Genomic DNA, 23,558 nt, shown 5'->3' on the forward strand with positions numbered 1-23,558 from the left:
TGTGGGAAAACCTAGAGGAGATTCTGATATTTTCCCAATAAAGTTCCTCAACAAACATGCTAAGGATTGATTAATTGGAGGAGGCAGAGAGGAAACAACACATTTGCAATTATTCTGAAATTAAGTAGTCATAAACATTATGAACTGAAGTCGCACATTTCACAGTGAACTAGCCTCATATGCCCTTGGATGCTGTACATACCTGCATAACTAATATTTAAAAAGATTTCTATTGTCAATAAAATTTTCAATCTGCAGCTTGTTTTCCTGTTAGACTATTTCAGATGAAAAAAGTGACGTAACTCCTCAAGTCCTTCTTGTATACACACAACAATTAATTGCTTGAAGACTGATCTTTGAGCTAGATTCCTTCTAGCACTCTAAACAGTAATCACATATTGTTCACACAGCACCCATTGTGCACTTGTTCTAGTAGAAGTTGCATGGTGACTCCATGTGAAAAGCCCACAGACTAATGGGATAATTTCTTGTTACTGGTAAATGAAAAGACATCACAAACAATTAATGCCCAAGCTATCAAAATAGTCATCATTTTGCAAAATGATAGATGAGATGATTCTACTGAACTTTAATGAATTGTTATTTCTGAAAATGACAAGATACTGTTGAAAAACTGAGAGTCTCTAAATTATTTCATGAAGATCACACACCTCTGAAACATGCTATAATTAGGCATTCACACCTAATTACAAAAGAGAAGGTGACTTAAACATATGAACGTGTAGAACTCTGAAGAAAGTCTAACTTTCCTTTAATATCTTTTCACCTCTTGATGCAGGATACCTGGATTTCCCAGTCCTCCAGTAAATGTCACTGCATTATTGTTCATCCTTTGGAAATTCCAAAGACTAAATTTAATGAGTTAATGTGAAATGTTGCCAGCCTGAGCGGATCCAAGAAATGAAATCATTTCATGTGTTTCAAGCTGAAATAGGCAGGCACATGTGTCTCCTCTAGATACTCAAGTATATAACTTTTGCATCAGTTATACATGAATGGTTACCCAAATGCTACTTCTCAGCATTCTGTCAAGGTTGAAGAAATGCCTTGCAGCCTTAATTTCCTCAAAGAGTTCACTAGTGGGTTAATTAGCTTTTGGAGACTAACACAGACATTTAACAATGGAACATATTATTGGGCATCATGGATTTAAAAAAAAAAAAAAAAAAAAAGCCAATTATTCACTTTAGTACAGAGGCAAAAAATTACATAGCATTTGAGTACATAAACACATTAAGTAGCATCTCCACCACTATTAATATGATTGGGTATAAGACAGATAAAAGAGAAAAGTTTCAGAACAAGTGAGACACATGGCACTGACTCATGTTGTCAATGCATTTGTGCACACAGGAATCAAGAAGTGCTAAGACAAGGCTTATGAAGGTTTCCATTGAGAACACCTCGCAATAAGCAGTGCATTTGGGAAATTAATTCAAACTAAGCCATACATGCAAGTCTTTGGGTCACACAGAATCCTTTACAGTAAGGCTCTCCTCATTTCTGTCTCTGCACGAGTGAAAAGAGTGCTAAGCCTACCTATGGAAGAAAAATCTTACTGTGCCAAAAGCTTCCTCATTTGTCTTCAGAGGGAATTAGTTAGTGTTCCTCACTTGCCTAGTACAGTCTTACAAACATAGCTATTATGAAAATCTTTTCTAATATAGAAAGTAAGCATTCTGCAGCTGTCAGTAAGTCTTCGTCTCTATGGAATTGGAACAGAAAAGCCAAGGCAGGAGCAGGTGGAAACTGGACTACAGAAGGTGACTAACTGCTTCATCCTCTTCACTGGTGTCTTGGTTTTGTTAGTTTCAGTATAGAGTTCATCTTATCTAATCAGCACTGTGCTGCCAGGTACTGGCATGGGTCCCAGAGCTGTACCTTCTGGAAAGCTTAGAAGAAGATGCTTGCTGAGACCCCATTCCAGCTCAAGTAACCAAGAACAAGCATCAAGAGCTGATGACACAGAAGCCATACGTCTGGTATAATTTGGAAATCTGGTAGATTAGGGAGAATATTCTGCTGTCAAAATAAATTAATTAATTATTCTTCCAAATGTAGAAGTTAAAAAAAAAATCCAGATCAAAAATGCCAGATGGAGATATAGTTTTGCAAATACTTGCACAAAAATTCTGACTAGGCCTTTTTCCTCCTCATGTTTTTAACTGAAAAAATACATAAAAGTATTCTCATAAATCCATAAGGTTGTGCACAATCAAGAGTCTTGTCATTGATATTGCCTCTTTCTGTTTCAGATTTGGAGAAAAGTCTTTAGACTCTTCTACTTAAAAATGAAGTGATACATTCAGTTTGGGATTGAAAAAAATATGTTAATTGAAAAGGTTAGTATAGTGTTTACTTTCTGAGGGCTGAATGGTTTCAAGATCATAATGTGTGTTTTTTTTTTCCAGCCATCTCATAATAGCTTATACATTGCAATATATACATGTATATAAAAATACACAGAATATTCAGACCAAAAAGACCCATAGTGACAATTTTGCTATAAAAACAGCATATCCTTAATATCAGTTTTGATAAGAAATTTACTCTATGACTGCAGATATTCTGTGAATTACTGCAATAATGTACGTAGAGCTTTTACGCTAACAGGTTATCATAATCTGTAATTTGAAAAATAAGGAGATATATTTTTATTGATTTTTTTTTTCTCCTGAGACCAGTTCAAACTTATCTTATATTTATCACTATTAGTTATCTGGAAAAACAATAAATTCTGACAGCTTATTTGGCTTCTGTCTATCAGAATGATTTAATAACCTCTGTCTGTTTTCAGGCTTTAAACTTCAGAAGTTTAAGCAAGGGATTGCCCATTCACATTAACATACTCCTTCCATATATTTTAATTTGCTTGGTGGCTTGAGAGCCTGATGAAACTTTAATTGAAGTCAAACAAAGATTTCCGTTAGCTCTGTTAGAAATTCAATCAGGCACTTAGCCTGCAAATAACACAGAGCGAGACATAATCAGTCATATTTTTCCTTATATTACTATTTACCAAATTTCCTGTGACTAAGGCTAACTTTTGAATGACTGGTATGAGAAATAATATTTGAAAAGTTTGGGATGTAATAAGCAAAATTCTTGGCATTTTTTGTGATGTTATTAAACTCAGCGGTTTTCAATAAAGAGGATGATCTGTATTGGCTCAGTAAATGCACTGAGTTATGTGCATCAGAAGATTATTTAAATAGGATACAGTAAACACCCTGTAAGAATTATTTGCTCATTAACACTAAGATAGGCTGCAAAGAGAAATCCAAGTCTTTAAGTCAGTGTGCATCAAATATGTTTATACAAGTGAATAAGAACAATGACGTGTATCAGTGGTCCAAACCCTTCCTTAGGCAGGCCTTCCTGCAAATCCACCCCTTCTCCTCAGAGCCTTGGCTCCCTGTGTAACCTACTGGACATCATCTCATTTCTCCCCATCTGAAAAAGAGATGATTCCTCCACCCAGTGACTGAACAAAAGAGCATTAAATTCTTCTCTATAGTAACTAATTGGCATTTGGATACTGCATTCATGAAGCATTGCAAGAAGCACGCCCTGTGCCTGATTTTGCACATGAGGAAGAGGAAAGCAAATCTGAGATTTAGTCTAACAAAGCTCTGCTACACTGCTCCTTTGCTGCCAGATGGGCACCAAGAAGCGTCAGTCCAAACATCCCTTACCCACACTGAAGCACCAACCTGACCTCAGCTGAAAGGGACAGCTAAGCCTACAATGCCAACTGCAGAAGCAAGAAATATCCAGAGAAGGAAGCTAAGAAAGCAGTTTATGGGTCTACTTGCAAAACAATACTACTTTATTTCCTGAGAAAAACAAAATCTAAGATCCTCTTTTGAGTGCAAGAAACCCCTAAATTAAATTCACATCTGTCTATGCATAACTAATGACAGTACACCACTTTTTGCTTATTAGGGCTGTTTGCAGTCTGGACTCTAGCCCAGGAGGGGCAACATTGTTGGGAGTCTTTGTTCTTGCTGTCTGGGCTAGGTGGCAAGGGCAGCACTTTCCCTGACTGACAAGTGCTGCGGTCTGGGTGTCTCCCCAGGCTAGTACCTACTAAATGGGATCCACCACACACGACCCCTGCTTTTCTTTTTTTGCTTTGTTGTTCTATTTCTCCGTTGTTGTTATTGTTTATTTTTAAAGTACTGACAATTAAAACATTAACAGCCACAAAATACTAAGTGAGCATGCATTCTAAATCAAGGTTGAAAATCAGACAAAAATATTACCTGCTTCTGCAACTTGTCATTTGTAAGAAATAATGATCCACTAACCAAGCAGCATAACCAAGACTATAAATCAGTAAGATTGAAATCCCCACTGCATCACCTTTTTGTCAGCCTTTCTCTAAGACTCACAGAATTACTGGATGTCTGCCAGAGAAGTAGCATAAAATGCTACAACACAAATAAATGAAATACACTTATAGCATCTACAGTATATTTTTGTCTTTTTAAGCATTATTCCTAAAGCATTGTTCACATATACCTTGGTTCAACATTTCTTAACTTTTTTTTTCCCCTCCTTCCATGTTCTCCCCCTGCCTCTTCTAGAGAGGCAGCTAGACAAAGCCTCTGGGAGACATTTATGGCTGGGTCCACCACTCGGTTGCATAACACTGTTGTTCACACCTTCGCCATTTCCCTCCCAAAGCCCATCCAGTGCAGCAGAGGGGGAGATACAGCAGGAAGTCCAGCTCAGCCATAGGTAGGATAGCACATTGGAGCTCTGGAAATTGATTTGTTCTTAGCACACCCGCAGAGTTGGGTTCAAAATACAATGCCTGTAGATGATAGCTGCTGAGGAATCGTTGTCCTTCAATATTTTTCCATAGGCCTTTTCTTAGATATTAGCCATAAGGTTTCAGGACCTGCTTCACATCTGATTATAGCCAGGTATAGCATTCCCAGTAATTAAAGGTAATATAAAATAAAATACAAAATGTTATGTTTTATTTTGATGGCTCATTTTCAGAGGCATTCAACTCACGTAAAAATATATATCAGGGCAGAAGTAAGGACATATTAATTCTGTAGAACCTGAAGAATGGGAACAGCTAAAACTCTTGAATTTAGTCCTTTTAATTCTCCAGTCTACACAGGCGTTATCAGTATTAGATACTGCTTTTACTAATAAACTAAAACAACAAGTTTGCTTTTTACTCGTCTCATATGGCAATAGACTCAAACATACAGTTCTCTCACAGAGAAGATTTCTAGAGAACTACTTGCATGTGAACAGCAAGTATATTTTAAATCCACCTATTTGAGCAAAATGTCTAATTGTAGGGATCAACCTTCAATCCTGAAGTTCATCACATACAGATACTTGGTCTTCATAAAGTCAGCATTAAAGACATAGACTTTAAATATATCTCAAAAATGAAACAAGAAGTACACTTACACTCTTAAAAACAAGATTGTTGAAAAGTCTTTCCAGATCAAATATCTTACTTGATAAAGAGGCTCCCAGAACTAACCCCATGAATAGCTAAAATTGCTGTGTCAGTATAGGGCAGGGTTTTGCAAACCTTCATTCAGTCATTTATTCCCTATCCACCAGCTGTGATTATTCTGAAAAGGATTGAATTCACATGGTACTGAATAGTTCTCTGTCCTGTAGAGATGTCTGTGGGTTATCTGAAGCAATACAATTATAGTCATTGCAATGAGGAAATAACTTTGTGGTTCTTTACATATAAATGCATTTTAACTATAAAATATTCATTTTGTTGTTGTTGTTGTTGTTGGAGAAAAGAAAAACAGCATGTAAAAATGCCTGTTTTAAATCAAAAACCAAATTGCTGTTGTTTTTACAGTTTCATTTTTTTCTATTTAAAATATCTGAGATGAATGCCCCGACTTCAACAACAAGGGGTAAAAGGTGCAGGATCAGTCATATATTCTCGGGTTTAGTTTTGCTGCAGAAATCCATGCTGACTTTTTAAACGCATTATATTCCAAAGTCTTTTGTAGGGTTTCTCCAATTTTCTTGCTTATATTTTCATCAGAGTTCCAGATTCCCCTTGAGAAACACTGATGCAGGCTATTCAAATGAGCAGGATACTTTCTAGCTGTTCTATGGTATCCCACTTGCAGAAAAGGGCTGGTCACTCAAAAATGACTGATTAAGGATTGATCTAAAAGTTGAGAAGTAAATGTAGATCTTTATAGTAGCCTGACAGAATAACCAATTTAAGCAGCTATGTAACAATTACAATTAATTGTGTATCTATAATCAGAATATCCTTAAATATCCATGCAACAAATACACTGGTGATCTTTTCTTTTCTTCTTCCTTTTTTTTTTTAATGTAAAATCATTGCTAATCAATGCAGGTAAGTCAGGCTTAGTAACAGCTTTCAGACCATGGATTTTTATGAACAATAAAATATTTACTAGTGAACAATAAAGCTAAACAAAAATTATGTGTGGTTAAATCATTAGCTGAATAGCAATAGGCAATAAACAGAGATCTACTCTTGTACATATAATCAGGTCAGGTTTTCAGGGGCAGGCCAAATAACAATGCAAGCAACAAATGTGAATGTCTAAGAATACGTGCAGCCATGACAATTTACAGCTTGCTGCTCCTTCAGATATTGGGGCCAGAGGAGCAGCTGTTTACAGTTCATTTGCTGGCTCTGAAAGTGCTGGTGGAGGTAGAGACAAACCAAAGCAGAAATATTGAATATAAAGTCTTTGTTGTGACCTATAAAAAACAGCCCATTGTCCTTAGATATTTTCAGAAATAGAATAAGTCAGCTGATTCTTTGCAGACTGAGGTATCAAACAGAAAAAAATATTAGGATGACTCCCTGTGAAAAGCAATTATCTTTTTCCACTGAACTATAAAAACTATGTGGATTTATCTGAGACAGTTGATTTAAAATTGCTTTAAATACAAGAAAGTTTTTTTAACACAGAACAGTTTGCAGCTAATTGCTTTACATAATATATTCACCTTTGTTGGCCTTACACATCCAAAAAGCTGTGATTCAGAGCTTGTAATGATACACGGAGTCTCTCTGGATTTGAAATATTTCTGAATAGATAATGGTGTTAATAAAAAGCAAACATATCATCACTATACAACTTTTTACAAACACATTTCTTTGTGCCTTCACTTGCCCTGATAACAAAGACCACCACAGAGTCAAAGAAATGGGGCCTGTAGATGGGGCCAGATCCTTTTCCCAAATGTAGAAAACTAGAGTCCCTGAAGCCCTACTAGAAAAATCTATTCTCTTATTCAAACAGTAACATATAGCTGCTGATAACAGCTTGCATTATCAGACAAAGGACTTTCATGCGGAAGGTGAAGAACTTCCAGCTAAAAATTAAAGCACACTAACAGAGTTATCAGGAGGACTAGCACAGAAGTAACCAAAATCTCAGCCTATTAGGCTACAGGGCTCCTTATGCTGGTTTGTCAAGTAAAATCTGATGAAAATCAAAACTTCAGGTTCTTCTTTTGTTTAGTTTACATCTCATCAACTGCAAAGGCATTCAGAGAGGGAAATGGTAGTGTTCTGGGATGGGATGATCTTCTCCTTTTTTATTACAGTGATCCAGTTTGGGGTGGAAAGTTGCCTCGGAATTTGGTGAAATAGATTCATGTTTTCCAAAGTGTCATCTTGTGGGGCTCTCATCACACCTCTAATAGTTTTCCTCCAGGCATTTAGAAACTGAGTTATTGATGTTAACACCTGAATAGTCCCCTAGACAAATCTGAATTTTTAAGCAGCAATGCAACCAGTGTGTTACCATCTCTCAGGTCACACTATACACACATTTGTATTTGTAATACTTGCTGGATCTTAAGGGTAAAACAATTCTGCTGCCTGCATTGCAGTGTTTTAGCTGCAGTGCAGATCACTAATATCTGTTCTCCCTGTCCAAGTCTCAGAGCGGTCAGATATGATTTTGTGAACATCCCTCTGCAATTGTTCTCTTCATGCTAGTGTCTCCTTCACAATCAGTGTGATTAGAGGGTATGTACTGCCTTTCTTCTTGTACTAGTTACTGCTGACCTGATGGTTCAGTTTCTGCTTTTTCCTATGACTTTCTAATGCACCCTCTTCTCTGGCCCTCCAGACACTCTCTCATCCTAAGTAGCTACAGGAGTGACCTATGGTCTTTGGTCTTCCTTCTTCAGTATGTGGTGGATATCCAATAATTCATGTGGTTTTTTTTTTCTCTGACATGCCTTTGAATCCCATTTTACAGTAATCCATGTGAGCGCAGAAATAATCTTCTCTCCCAGCAGCAGGGACAGTGCTGCCCAGCTATGTGGTTCCTTCATTTTTAACCTGTCATGTTGAAGAGTGCATGAACAGCAGGCACTTCAATAGAAATCATTAGAAGAGAAGTGACAGGTTACCTCTTTTGTTATATGGTGTTTTCAGATAAACATTTCATAAGAAAACTGCTCGTTTTTATGCTTGCTGCTGTCTCACTTTCATTTCTTCCCTTTTTTTTCTGAGAAACAGCAAACATCATAAACCTACATCTAAAATGGTGGAAGAGAGGTTTTCCTTATTCAGAGCCCTGGCAAATATCAGCCATTTTCCCACCAATTTAAACAGACTCAGTGAAGCAGGGAGCCTATTTTCTCTTCTGCTTGTTTTCTTAATTCTTTCCCAAAAGGCTGCTCTGGGGAGCAGCTCCTCTTTGCACGTGGACCTGCAGGAGCCCTGCTTATTACTTACTTTGGTTTTTGATCTGATAGTTGACGATGCTCATTATTGAAATACAGTCTCTTAAGTGCAAAAGGAACCAACCCATAAAAACATGCTTTTCCAGGAAACATTTGTACATATGTATAGGCATATATAGATATACATATGCACACAGACTCAGAGCAAGAGTCCTTTTACAAGTCACTTCAATCACTGCTGTTAAATACAAGAAATGTGAGCCTCCACCTCCAGGCAGTTTTTGTATGTGCCTGTAAAAAAAAAAATGACTACACAGTACTTTATAAGTGCAAGTATTGTTAGAAAAAGAGAAATAGTGAGGAATCAGAGTGAGAGAGGTCTCTTCTATAAGCAGACTACTCCAGGGCTAAGTGCTCCACTGTACCAGCTAACAGAGGGTGCCTTCCTCCTACCTGAACTGGCCCTCTGCTACAAGCAAGCTGAGTCTGCAAATGTTGAGTATTAGAGCTGTGACTTATTCCTGTGTTCTAGTGCTGAACGTATAGTAAAGTTTCATTACCTCAAAAGACTGGCTACAGTCTTTTTATCAATGAACTTTTATAAAGCTTATTTTTATCTGTGATTTTTATCAACACTTTCAATAAAATTTATCAAATACCCAGCATTTTCTGATGTAACATATTCCCTGAAGAGAACTCGGTGCTTAAAAGCTTTACTGAATCAGGATTTAAAAACTCATTACTGGCAGCACTTATATTTCATTAAATTCTTCTTTAAAGATTGAGTAATCACATATTTGTGAATACATCAATATTCTGGATATTTCAATAATTGGAAATTGATCGCTTTGGTTATATGTTATTGTTCCTTTTTCATGCCTGGAGAAAAACGCAAGGGTTATTGTAATTAGTTGTTCCTCTTGCAATTTTAAGTTTTCCACAGCACTGTTGTGGGTGTTAGAAATTCAGTTCCTGTAAATATTAAGGTCACCAGAGTGGCTGCATGAGAATATGAATATAACTTTAAAATAGCTTAGGCCCAAATGGAGAAAGTTCATATTACAGAAAACATTCAAAAGATATAAAAGCTCTAGAACTAATTGAAGACTTGAACCTATATTTTACACATGGTACAGTACAAAGGACAATATTTTTAGTCAAAATCCACATAAAAATATTATGAGAAAAAAAAAGTTTATTAATCTCAACAGAGAGAGACAAAAATTCTGCAGACTTCCAAAAAATGCTCAAAACAATAGCAAAACAGCATGAGCTGAGAGCACCCTCTTCTGATCATTATTTTATTTTTCAGGTTCTAAATAAAATATCTTCTGCATATGTTGTAAAATTCCTATGACCTGGACTTTAATCAGGATTATAAATACATAAAATGTTAGAGAGGTTAATACAATAAATTTGTTTCAGCTAAAAAAAAAAAAATGCTTTAACTAGTCTGTCTTACAAAAGTAAAGACATTTCTTCTAGTAACTTCTACCCCTTGTATGCTCTAGCTTAAAGTCAGTGAGGCCATCCAGGGTTGGAAGTAAAGGGGGAAGGCTGGGTTTTTACTCAATTCATGTCAACAAGAGAGATTTAAATTCATCTGGAAAAAAAAAAAAAAAAAAAAAAAAAAAAAAAAAAAAAAAAAGTCTAATACTAAAAGACAGCATTTAAAAAGATGAAAGAATAAGGAAATTGGGGGGGGTGGAATAGTAACATAAATATTTTCCTATAGTAATAGCAGCATCATTGCATCATTTGTACAGTTTTCTCACAAAGGACAGGCTAAAACCATAAATTCTGACTCCTTCTGTAATTTAGGAAAGAAGCAAAGGGAGCAGTGCTTCTGTCCTTTTTCCTCACATTCAGTCTCTGAGGACCAGAGAGGAAAAACTGTTCATGAATGTTAGAGCAAATGAAGCCTGATTTTCTCCAGATTTGTGTTTCTGTGTTGACTGACTCTCAAGTCTAGAAGATGTAAATTGTCATTGAATCTTTCCCCCCATTTAAGGCATATAGATGTGCTCTCTTTAGTGTGTATTCTCTGGGATCTAAAAAGGTTTGAGCTCATGCTGTCTTTTTCTCAGTGGGGAAGCAGTCAGATGTCTCTCTGACTAGGACATCTCCTTTCATAAAGCTCCTAAGAACGTCCTGTCTCAGGGATTTCTATTCTTTCATTACATTTGGTGAAAATATAACAATGGGTTCAAAAAACTAGGTAGCATGGACTAGTGGGCAGATATATCAATATATCTGGCCTTATGCATTTTTCATCCCATCTACTTAAGTCTCTGAAGCCTCTTGTAGGGGGCCCTAGGTAGGCAGAAGTTTGGGTAAAGGTTCCCCTTGGTGTGGGTAGTGGTTCACATGAGAAATGAACCAAGACGAGTGGCCAGCAGCCATGACTAAAGAGAGCCCTGCACTGTGGATGAGTCGGTACATTTTAGGGTAAGTCATCCTGCTGCTACTAGCACCCACCTGCAGAGAGGGAGATTTACACACCAGCATACACTCTCAGCATCGTGCATGTCGAAAGCCAATAGAGATAAAATTGGAAGATACAAACAAAATCCTATTATATGATAAGGAAGCCAGGATGGACAGAGACAGCAGAGAGATAAGAGGGTCATGAAAGCTAACAGAGCAATTTGGATCTGAGAAAGTGGATGCACAATTCACCAGATGCACTCAGCCACATTGGATTGCCAGATGAGGCTAGACCTTGTCAAATTGTAACAGATTAGCCTTTTCAGCTCTCTCTACATTTAAGGCTCTGGCACAGACCATTTTAGACAAATACAGATTGATGGCTGCAGTGCACACAGGAATGACACAAGACAAGGATGATGTTGAAATATCATTAAAATTGATGATTTTGGCTTGTCCCTCTGTTAACTTTCATACAGCACAGCAGTGCATCTGAAGACTTGACATTATCAAAAACAATGTACAGTGAAGGGAAATGCTAGAACTAAATAGAGGCTTATGCAGATATGTGGAAGAAACCAAAACACATTTTGGTTCTAGTGGTAAAAAGTTGCATGTTAATTCAAGTAATCTGACAATAAGAGAAATCCAGTTCTTTCCATTATGTGCACTTTCTTATGGAAAAGGTAGCCAATAGCTGGGTTATAGAAACAAAGGTACAATACTGTTCAAAGACTCCAAAGTAACACATGGCAACCCAAAGCAAATACAGCTTTGAAATTATTGGACCAGAAGTGGCACATTACAAAATAGGATATCAGGTTGGAAATAAAGGAATTGTCTCTCCCTTTTGGTCTCTTACAATGTTTTTGGCTGGAGATGCATAGAGAGACTAATCAATTGGGGAAAAAAAAAAAAAAAAAAAAAAAAAAAAAAACTACCATAATGAATAATGGATGTTATATTTCCTCAATTTTGAAAACCCTTAGTGAGGCTTTACCCAGCAGCTGGAATGTGCTGGGAAGTACAGTGACAGAACAAGGAGTCTGCATTTTTGAGTCTGGCCATTTGTTCCACCTGAAATAAGATCCCAGTATTTGTGAACACATGAAGTTTGAAATGATGCAGAGTCTGCTATGTATTTGGCATTCACATGGGAATCTTTTTTGAAATGAATGGAAATCTCTAGAGTTATCAGTTCTCACTTATCAGGATTAGCAAAAGTTGACCAGCAGTGTGTAAAAAGGTTATTCAGCAGAATTAAAACTATCCTGAAATGTAAGAAGCCTCAGACTTCAAAGACTTTAGAGTATTTGCACATCATATTTCAGATTTTTCTTTTAAAAGAAAAGTAGGATCAGTAGGATCAGTAGGATCTCTGAATCTTTCATTATGAAAGAACTTCAGGAAGTACTGGGAATGATACCTGAACATAACACTTACACAATTATAAAGAACAATGGGGAAAGATGAAGAAATTATGCTCAATATCTTATTCATTTTCTGTGATGAACATTATCTTTCTGTTCAACTTATATTTAGCTACTCACAGACCTTAATATTCTATATTATTATTTTGAAGATTATGCTATTTTGAGAGGCCAACAGTATCTCTACTTGTCAGAAATGCACTAAGGGTTGTCACGGCAAGCCTTATAAAACTATTGCGAAGATTGGACCAGATCCCTATGGCCAACTCACAGACCAATAATGTAGGTTGGAAGCTGTTCTTGTAGATCTAGTTTTCTTCACAAGGAAGGAAATTGTCTCAGGAAAGGACAGTTGTATCCATTAAATATAATCAAAACTATATTGCTGTGAATGGAGATCACTTTGATTAGGACTAAATTAGCTACATGCATAGCTAGTTCAGCATATGAGTCTAGTGGACTAGTATTTAAATGCATAGAAATGTACAGAAGGTTTCCTTAGAAGAGACTAATGCACTGTTAAATGATTCTTCTTCATTCCTTCTTTCATGGCCAAAAGATAGCAGGAGATGGTGAACAGATGGGCAGATAAAATGCTGAACCTTTTGTCCACAGTCACGTAATGGTTATGTGACCATTCTTGGAAACTTATCCATGATCCTCAGTAGGGAGATCATCAGTTTAACAATGGGACAAGGATTAAGCCAGAAAGAACCTAGGATGGAAACAGGTGGGTCTTTTGCGATGGAGAAGCACTGAGACGGCCAGAATTATATCAATGCCATTTGTGAAAGAAGCTATGTGGGTAAAGGCAGATAAAGGATGAATCAACTGTGGGCATGAATGGAAAATATTGATAGTTTCCATTCCTGAATGTGCATATCCAGTAATATTTTGATGTTGATTCTGTGGAGAAAATATGATTCCAGAGACTGTGGACCTCTGGAGGAGGTAAAGGAAGATGCAGGCTGTCTGTCTTGTAGTGGAATTCATCCAAAGCAGCTTCTTGACAAAGCAAAACTGGAAGTGGATTGAGTGAACTGGTTCTTAAAGAAACCATCAGGGTCAGGGGCATGCAAGCTGAGAATATAATGCCATGTAATTCAGGCTTGAAATTCATTTTATTCTTTTTTTTTATTATTCTTTTTTTTCCCCTAACTTTGCCAGCTTGTTTTGCTTGCAAAGCAGCTAGGCCTCAGTTAGACCGAGAGCTATGAGATTCTGGATCCATTCCTTATCTGCCTTTAAACGAGCATAGTGAGATTCCCCTCCTTTCTGAGAAATCAAATAAAGTTACTATCAAATCTTTCTACTGTCTAGGTTCCAAAACCTGCTACAGCAAGGGAAGCATCATCAACTGTTTGTGCATTAATACATATGAAGTTATCTAGTGGTTAAATCTGGATTAAATTCAGATGCAGAGCAGAATTTGAAAATTAATCAGGGCTGTGGTTTGTGTGTATGTATGATGGTGCTATTTTTTTTTTTATATTTTTTTTTATCTTCTGAAGCTTTAGCTGTATTTCATCTGGAATAGGAAAACAGGGTCCATTCCAGTCTGAAAGCAAACACAGAACCCAAATTATATGAGTAAGTTCACATCAGAAGACTAAAATGCCCCTAAAATCCTTCTCTCTCTGAGGATGGAAAGTTTGACTGCTAGATGAGACTAGGAAAGAAAAATGTCTCCAGATGAAAACTGATAAAAAGATGAAACTGGCAATATGATTAAACTACACGCTGGTATTAATTATGAAGTTATATAATATTATATGAAGTAATGGCAAATCCATTACAGTCTTCAAAGTCATGTCAAGCCTATCAGCTACAAACACCATTGAGCACCCAGTTCCCTACTATAGTGAGCAGCATCTATCCCAGTCTTCAGCACTCAGGTTGAGAGAGCTTGTTCTTGCAGTGACATCTTTAATCAGCCCAGAAGACGCCCCCTGATTCATTTCCCACCACTTCAGTAAACCCCATCTTCAAGAGAAACTTCTCCTAAAGATTTGAACTGGCTTTTATGATTAATTTGATGCTTGTGTTAACTCTTAGCAGTGTGCCCACAAATTACCTGTGAATATTTATTTAGGATTTTTAAATATTGATGAGAAAATCATAGGTACTGCCACTAGTCTGCCTGTCTTGAAACACTGAGGTACTGTAATACTTTGATTTGAATCATTATAACCTGCAGGAGAAAACCTCAACCTAAGGATAGATATGTCAGGCATTGAACACAAGATACTGTGGTTGCGATGTTACTTCACAGGTTGGCAGAATATGCTACTGATTTAGGTGGCTAAAATGATGGCACTCTGGGTTTGAGAAGCCTGAACTTCAGTGCGAAAAACACGGTCCACCTGACTACACTGTTTTGTCTGGTTTTAATTAATCTGTTACTGAAAACATGACCTAGTTACCATAATACAAAAGTCAGTTTCTAATAGCTTTTCTCTAGAGTCCTTAACTAGCCATTTACGTTTGCTCATTCAATCATGAAGAGTAGTTAATTAGCTCCCTCTACTGCTGCATAAAGTGAATTGTACCAGTAGTGTCAGTTCTTCAGTAGCCTCTCCACATTATAATCCCAGTGGTGTTTTTTGCACTCTGCTGCACTATGCCACTGCAAGAACTGCTAGTGGAAAGCAGAAGATCTACATCTTTCTGTTTCTTCTTCTGTCACTGGCTTTACTATGAAGTATGCTTTCTTTAATCTCCAATCTTTTTTAAATTTATTTTTGAATTGCAGAGTGAAAATGTTGGATGTTATTTCTTTTAATATATTTCGCATGTCAAAAGACACAACTGTTCTTTTAAAATAACTATCACATACAATGAAGAGACTTGCAATGAAAGGAACAGAGCTATGTAGGTTACTGCTGTACTGATTATAAAGGTGGCCACGGTGCTGAATATGGCTACTCAGACCAACAGATGGATGGGATGCCCTTGTCTTGTGCTTGCAATATGTGTTGACTGGAGAATTCAGATAGGGCATTTAGTTGTCTAACTATATGTTAAAACAAACTTTCTATACTTATTTAAAGTGCCACCTTGGTTTATGAGTTAGTGAATGCCTGTTCCAAAACATCATCTTTTTAGTATGTGCCTTTTGATTTAGGTGGAATATTTCAGATACAGTCATAACATCCCTACCAGCATCTCACTAAGCAGGCTGCACGATACTTACCTAAAATATAGTTGATGCTGAGAAAGACAACAAATAATTGACAAAGAGAAAAATCAGCAAGGGCTAATACCTTCAAATGTCTAAAATCTCCAAATATATATATATTGTGGTATTGTAAGACATAGCTCAACAAATGATTTTATTTTCACAATAATTTACTGTTCTGTTAAGAAACAAACCACCAGGAAGATGAATTATCTCTAAACTAATTGGAAACTACAATGCTTATTTTACAACTGTAGTAAATGTTAATCCTAAATTTAGTGTTAACACAACAGATAATTTGTACCATATGCGTGAGCTATTTAAAAATATTCAGGGTCAATGTAAACTTCAGATTTAGGAAACTAAATACAGAGCTCTACTTATGCTTCCTGTGAATTTTATGGTGGAAAGAACTGGAAAAACATCTCAAAATCCAGTTTCACAACTCATTTCCAAAATAAACAAAAAGCAAAACTCCCATAATCTGTTTCTGAATACAAAGTTTAAGATTAAATCTGCAACAGCAGAACGATTTAAAGAAAAGTACACAATACATCTTGTTTCTTACACCTCTTATGGATTTTGCTGCAAGGAAGGGCAAATAAAACTCACTAATATTTTATGCTTTCTTCCTTCTCATAATAGTGTTCACCTTCACAGGCATCATACTGCAAAGAAGCTAAGTCAAAGACTGTTAACATTACGGAGGATTTCTAATGAATTTCTACATGTGCAGTGTTGCATATCATCATAAATATCAAGGTACACAGTTTAAGTTGCACATATACGCATCTGTACATATACATAGAATGATTTGGGTTGGAAGGAACCTCAAAGGTTGCATATACTTGCAACTGGCACTTTTATAACGGTAAGGGAAAAGTGCAACAAGTGCGTCTAAACTTCCAAACTGCAGTACAGGAAACAGGTTGCCAGATCAGTAACTTCTGTAACATCTATCAGTGAAGTCAACAGTCAGAAAGACTGTGATCATTTTTCATCAGGTGTAACCATTCTGTAATGTGGGTTGTAAGTTTATCTGTGTAAAACCTTCCCTCTTCTCATCAAGAGTTATTGCGTATCCAGGGGTTTTCTTGTCAGCTTTGGAAGTAAGCCTTTTCATCTTTACACAAAATTTTTAATAGCAAGTGACTGAAGCAGAATTTGCTAAGCTGAAAATGAAGCATATCAAAATTTTCCTCTGCATAATAGTTACTCAGGCAGTTGTAACTGAGCAGAGTGCAGAGTACAAACATCAGCATCAATGGCCATATTCCACTAAGGATTGGCCAGCCCCTAAAATTTTCCTCACTTGGGGAAAACAATTCTTTGGATCTAAACTTTCTTGGCTCCAGTCCACTTCTATATTCTGCCATGCACATATTCAGAAAAGCTACTGATGCCTTTGGGAGTTCTGTGTAAAGACTTAGGAAGAGGAAGACTGAGGAAGATACTTATTTGCAGTCTTACAAATTTGCGCATATTGTTTAGTTGGTGGTGGTAGCCCACACCTTCAAAACTGTTTCTTTCTATGAAGCAAAAATACTTTAACCTGCAATTACCCATCTTCATATATAAACTGGAAAACTTATATATTACTGATAAAGCTAGATGGAATTGAATACTGAAAGTATATGAAGAAAACAACACTTCAATGTCTTTATTTTTCAACATATTCAACACAGTTCAGAAACAACTATAATATAGCTTTTATTTTACAAAGTTGACCATTAAAATATTAAAAAGGATTTAATGTCCATTGACAAGTAGGATAATATGGGACAGGCATGCTAAAAGGAAAGTCATTTTCAGATGACAGCCATTTAATAGTGGAAAAGTGAGTTAACAAGAAAGTTGGCATAAATGCTTGAAAAGATAGCATGTCCCCTCATATCCCTTTATCCTAAGGCAGCTTTCCCATACTACTGAAACTTCCCTACTGTATCCAGTTTCTAACCTTTAAACCATGCTATTTTTAACTTTAAAATATTTAGAAATACAAATAATATACCCAATAAAATACATTAATTATGATGAATGATAACGGGAAAGAAAATCTGGCATAGTTGTCTATGTGGTAAGGATTTTTAACATGGAAACAATCAAAGATACAGAAAAGTCTTTTCATCACTGACATTGGTGAACTACATCCACTGTGTTTACTTCTCTCCTTTTTGCCATTGATGCTGGTTTTGCTGCTCTTGCTTGAATCAATTTTGTTCACATTGTCAGAGGCACTGCAACTGTTAGCAACTGCTGCCAGGACTCCATTCCTTTCTTCTTCAGCCTCTTCATCCTCAACCTGATTGGAAACAAAACAGCACAGCAGGAACCTAAGTGCACATTTCCTTGCCTATTTACTTTAGAAGTGAAGCAAATAATAGGATTTTTCCTACAACTCTTCCCCTGGTTCAGCTCCATGATTCCAAGGGCAAGCATCCCCAGGCACCAGACAGCTCCTTTCAGTTTTCATAGTCTCTATATACAAGTAAAACACACTGATTTAAACAATAGCTTACCACAGAAGCTTTCATAGGGCTGCAGAGCAAAGCAGAATGTGTTCAAATATGGTGCACTAAGCTTTATTTAAGAAAGCAGCAAATCCACAAAATGAAACACACACACACACACAAAAAAAAAAAAAAAAATGTCGTCAGCTCAGGGGAAACTCTCACAAAAGGTAATATCTACAAAGTGAGTAAAGCACAGCCCCAGCTGGCAGATGGGGTAGAGGGAGTTAGCAGACCAGCTAATGAAGCTGGTTGCAGCCTAAATCAAGCATCCCAGAATACAAAATGCCTTCTGAAAAGTTGGCTGCTCTATTCCTTGTGCTTCATGATGAAAATAGAAATAGTTAAGATAACAAAACAAAATCCAATTAAAAAAAAAGACAATCATAAAAAGCATAAGCTGCACAACTAATTCAGTACTAAATAGTACATACTACTATGTTTCAAGTCCTGAAACCCATGCTTTAAGTTCAAAGTTATGCTAAGATTAAGCACATTTTTATGTGCTTTGCTGCATCAAGACAGCCCTGTGGAGAATGTTGTATAAGCCTTCTGGTGGGTTTTGTTTCTTTGATTAGAAATGGCTCAGAGCCATGAAGTTCATGTATGAAATCTTCACCCTTTGAAGTCAGCAGGTTTACTGCCACTGACTCAGAGGACATGGGATTAGACATCAGCTCTAAGCGAACTTTCTTGAAAGTTCTGGGGTGTTAACTCTGGTTTGGGATATTGCAGATACCAGCAGATCCAAGCCACAAAGTTTGGCTCCAGATTTGTATCTAACCTAAACCTAATTTTGAAAAGATGGAAGGGGGAGTTGTCTTAATTGAGGCAGTTCTATACCTAACTAAGTGTCTACTGATGCTTTTATTACTTTCCACATCAGGGAGTGGCAAACAAACAAGAAAAGGCTAAAAATTTACTTGTGAAATGTAGAATTCAGAATCTCTTTCCTCTGACCAATTCACTTGTTCCATTTGCATCCTGGAAATAACTAGATTAATCAAGGACAAATTTTAGAAAAGTTAATAGGTACAACCCTATGCATAGCCACACTAAAGCTCATTTAGAAATAATACAGCTAATAAAGACAATGAATGCTCATTAAACCACCGGACAGATCGTCATGGTGGTGCAGAATAGTTCTTCTGCCCAGGGTACTTGCAAACAGCCTGGTTCTTGGGCCTTTCTTCATCTAAAATTAGTAATGTCCTTGAAAATTAAAGTGGAGTCTGGACTATGTCCTCAGACTGATGTGAGTCAGTGAAGCAAGACAGATGGAGATAGAAAAAGGGATTATTATTGCTTTCCATTTTCAATTTGAAAAAAAAAAAAAAAAAAAAGTCTAGTATATTTTATTTGACAGAGATAATCATAGTTCATCACAATGTGACATTAAAAATACAGTGACCACAAAAACTTATTCACCCCCCACCTAGCCTCCTGCAGCTCTGTGAGAACTTTGAAACCAAAGGCCAGGACAAAAATCTGCCTGTAAAGCACTCAGAGGATCAATCCACAAAACTCCGGTCCAAATCTTAAACAATTCCCGGGCTAGCACTAAAACTCAAACCCAGAGTTTTCTGTGGAGCCCAGCTCTGTTAGAAATACCTGGTTCTCCTATTTTAGAAAGCTCCCCTGGCTGAGGAGAGCACCAGGGCTGGCAGGGGAGCCCCCGCTGCTGCAAACACAGCGAGCGCCCAGGCTATCGCCTAACGAAGGCACTTGGCGCTTCAAAAGTGAATAAAATAAAGGAACCTGTCAGAAGAATCCTGACTTTTTTTTTCCAGTGCTCTCATTTTTCAGAAAGGGAAAAATAGAAGAACATCTATACGTCAAAAATGGCTGGATTTAGGGCATTTTTCTAGATAAGAGTCTATTTGTCTCTCAGGTAGGGCTGGCTAAATGTTGGTACAGAATTAGTTGTACTGCAGAGCGTGAAAGGGCATTGCGTGCGTACCATTTTTCTTTTCACACAACCACATGTGAACAATTCGCAGGAAGCTGATGCTTTATTAGGCTGTTCTTAACTCCCTTCTGCTCCCTAAGAGACATTTATAACTTCGGCAGCAAATACTGTATGTGGTGCATATGTATTCGGTTCTGCTTGTGGTGTTGCAAGGTAGGGTTCTTGCTTAACAGAGATGTATTTACACCAAAAGTGCTGGAAAAGTGGCTCAAAAAGGGGAAAGTTAATCTCAAGAACAGACACAAACACTAGTTTATTAAAAAAAAAAAAAACCTACAATCTTATAAACTGGCACTATGAAGGGACTTTTCAAACTCATTATGGAGAAATGAATACAATGACAGATTAAGATGTTTCACATTATTAAAAAAAAAAAAAAAAAAAGCATTACAAGAGTTCAACTGTGACTCTAATTTTAAATGTCATGCTACTTAGATTTCCCTGGATTCCAGCTGTCAATGAGAAAATGGCAGCTGGCACTAAGAAGGGCTCTGTTTGGACACAAAATTGGTAACATATAGGAAAGGTACTGTACATCTTTGACACTACAGGGGACCTGCTGCTGTGGCTGCTGTTTATGCTCACTGAAGTACTTGTTGACATCTAACAGCCAGCAGAACTGAGAAAAGTTGTTACTGCCATTGAATGCATTGAATAGATGCTCAAGATTAAAAACATCTCAAACAGGAGTGTTGCACACCTGGAGCTTCTTGAAATGTTCATACAGACCACACAATGTTGGCACAGAAATGCCAAGTATGCACAACACTGCCCTTGTAACCTAATTTTCAATCTTTTCCCCTTTCTGCCCCAAAGGAAGAGGTTTAGGTGAAAGACAGATGAAGTCCAAGAATGATTTCTCTGCTTTATAGAAGGGCACAATTCACACCTGTGTATAAAAGAAGAGAAACTCATGCAGTTCACATGAATGGCAGATTTTGTCCGACCTTTTAGCAGGTGGTTCCTCTGCTTTTGCCATTAGTTTTGAAGCTCTTTCAGTGGGTACTGCTTCACATAATGTGAAACACTAAGAGCATGGATGTGATGAGCAGTTTCACCAGTTTTTACTACAAACTGGAGATCCCAAAAGTCTCAAAAGAACTTCATATGCCAGTGCCCAAGTGCTTTAAAGAACAAAGCAGAAAGCTGTGCAACTAATTCCTATACAAGGCAGAGGGTTACATTTTCAATTCACATCCTAAACTTATTTACATAATTCTGAGAGCAAACATTATATCAGCTCGCATGAGAATAACAAACTGAGAGGTGAGATTTCTAATTACCCTATGTCCACAAGAGCACATGATAATGAGGAGAACACATTTGTGGTGACGATAATCACACTGAAATTTGTTAAGTGCCTGCTAGACAGTGACATGACATTTTAGCTACTACTTCTGTCTTTGTGATATTTTGTTTTTCACTGTGAAATGACAAACAGAAGCCAGGTGTGCTTTATATGGCACCCTGCTCAGTAAGCAGTGCTCATTTCCTTGGCTGCAGTACAAGAAAGACATGACAGGCATTTTCCTTATTCTAAGAAGTCTTGATTTGATCTAGGACCCACTAACTGTCTCTTCCCTATGCTTGTGTTTGTGTGGGCAAGCAGTGAGCTGGACTTGCTCACCCCTGATGCACAAGAAGGCAGGAAACATGCCTAAAGTAACAGATCACCCCTTTCGGTCATTAAGTCTATCACAAAACTGCACGTTAAGTTTTCCTTCCTTGTTTAGGGCTGTACCTCCACCTAATTCCATGAGTTCTCGCGTCTGCTCCATCTGCAAGCACTCGTGCTTGTGCCCCATATGAAAGGGAAGCTGACACAGGTAGGCAAAGGCAAGGGCAGTCATAAATGCCCTTCACAGATCTGAAAATGCTTAATCATCCAAGCACTGAAGCGCTTGGCTTTCTTACCTCCAATAAGCTTTCTTTTTTCTTTTTTTCCACTCTATGAGCAAATGACAACCATTTACTTCACAAGATGGATATGCTCAGAGGGAATTGTCACTGATGCTATCTTGCCAGGAAAAACGACCTTCAGACTTCCCACTCAAATCCTCAGTCAGAACCAGTATTTGCCCATTTGTAGACATTCCCCAGTTAGAGTATGACTTTTAAAACCCACTGGGTGGCTCACCTTTGTGGCCCTTTTTCAAACCTTCTTCACACACCTAGATCTGATGGCAGCTTTGTTTGAACATAGTCCTGTGCATTTACAAAACTCATCTCACATTCACTCAGCCAAAATCCCATATCCATATTAGTTGTTGAACTATCTAGGCATAAACAAACACATTTCAGCTGATCTTCACATTGTTTTTAAGCTTTGTTACTTGAACTCGAGACAGTGTCCTGTTTCTTGAACCTACTGAGGAGCTTTGTTTAAGCATTTGCAATGCTCTGTTCTAGTATTGCTTAAATTGTTAACAATCTTTTTTTTCCGGCCATTTAACTGTACAGCACTCAACCAATCATCTTCCTGTATTGTTTTTCCTCATATTCTCATTTTTCATGCTTTATTAAAAAAAAGTGAATTTTTTGATCTTTGTCTAGAAAATTTGTAAGCTGCTTTAAATTTTCTTTTTTTTTGTCACACATATTAGACTCGGTTCCATAATTAAAAGCTATAAGACACTCAGCTTCCAACTTTCTCATGACTTTGTTTTCACTGCCAAATACTGAAGATGAAGGATATAACAGAACTTCTTCATGAAACTGTCCTGATTATTTTAGCAAGATGACAACCACCAGACTCAAAAATGCCTATGTTGACTTGATCCTTTTTTATTTTAAGTCTATTTCACAATATCTCACCGTTCTAAGAAGCTCATTAGAGCAGCAAAAAACATTGCTATAATAATGACCCAGAACAGAAAGTGAATCACAGTCTGAGCTTCAGCTGCAGCTGTTCAGAAAGAAGGTGTAGGTGGAAGGCTATAGGGACCTGACATACCTAAGACATGAAGCTGTCTGCTAGTAAGCTGATTCACGTATCATGCAATATGCAAAAGGTTTCCTAAATGGTAGATGATAAAACTTTGTCTGCTTTTGCTGTACAGCAATAAGATCAAGCTGCCTTGCTCAGTCTAATTTTTGAATTGTAAGAAAGCGTATGCCATGGCTTGTGAGAAGGTGGGTGCCTGACTTTTGTGATACATCTAGCACATTGGTGTTTTGGTTTGTTTGATCTCTTCCAAAAAGTTCCAGGAGTACAAATCCTTTTCCTTTTTTCTTGAGGTTATTTTGTTATTATTGTCATTATTCTAAAATACAAAATTCTTTAAATACCTTTATCATTAATGCTAAATAGGATAACTTATTCTTTTTAG

The 23,558-nt window shown here is 37.1% G+C and overlaps 1 protein-coding gene across 5 annotated transcripts in view; it reads right to left on the reverse strand.

Annotated features, from left to right (window-relative positions):
- Positions 1–17,385: 17,385 nt before the first annotated feature.
- The window catches only part of LOC101803823 (gamma-aminobutyric acid receptor subunit pi), a 46,977-nt gene continuing 40,804 nt past the window's right edge, over positions 17,386–23,558 (reverse strand). For all 5 annotated transcript variants that reach the window (XM_027460181.3, XM_013093844.5, XM_013093845.5 and 2 more), the window contains one exon: positions 17,386–18,052. In XM_027460181.3, coding sequence (XP_027315982.1) covers positions 17,741–18,052 — 312 coding nt within the window. In that variant the 3' untranslated portion in view covers positions 17,386–17,740. The remainder of the gene's footprint in view (positions 18,053–23,558) is intronic.

This window comes from Anas platyrhynchos, chromosome 6 (genome assembly GCF_047663525.1).
Source record: "Anas platyrhynchos isolate ZD024472 breed Pekin duck chromosome 6, IASCAAS_PekinDuck_T2T, whole genome shotgun sequence".
NCBI lineage: Eukaryota > Metazoa > Chordata > Aves > Anseriformes > Anatidae > Anas > Anas platyrhynchos.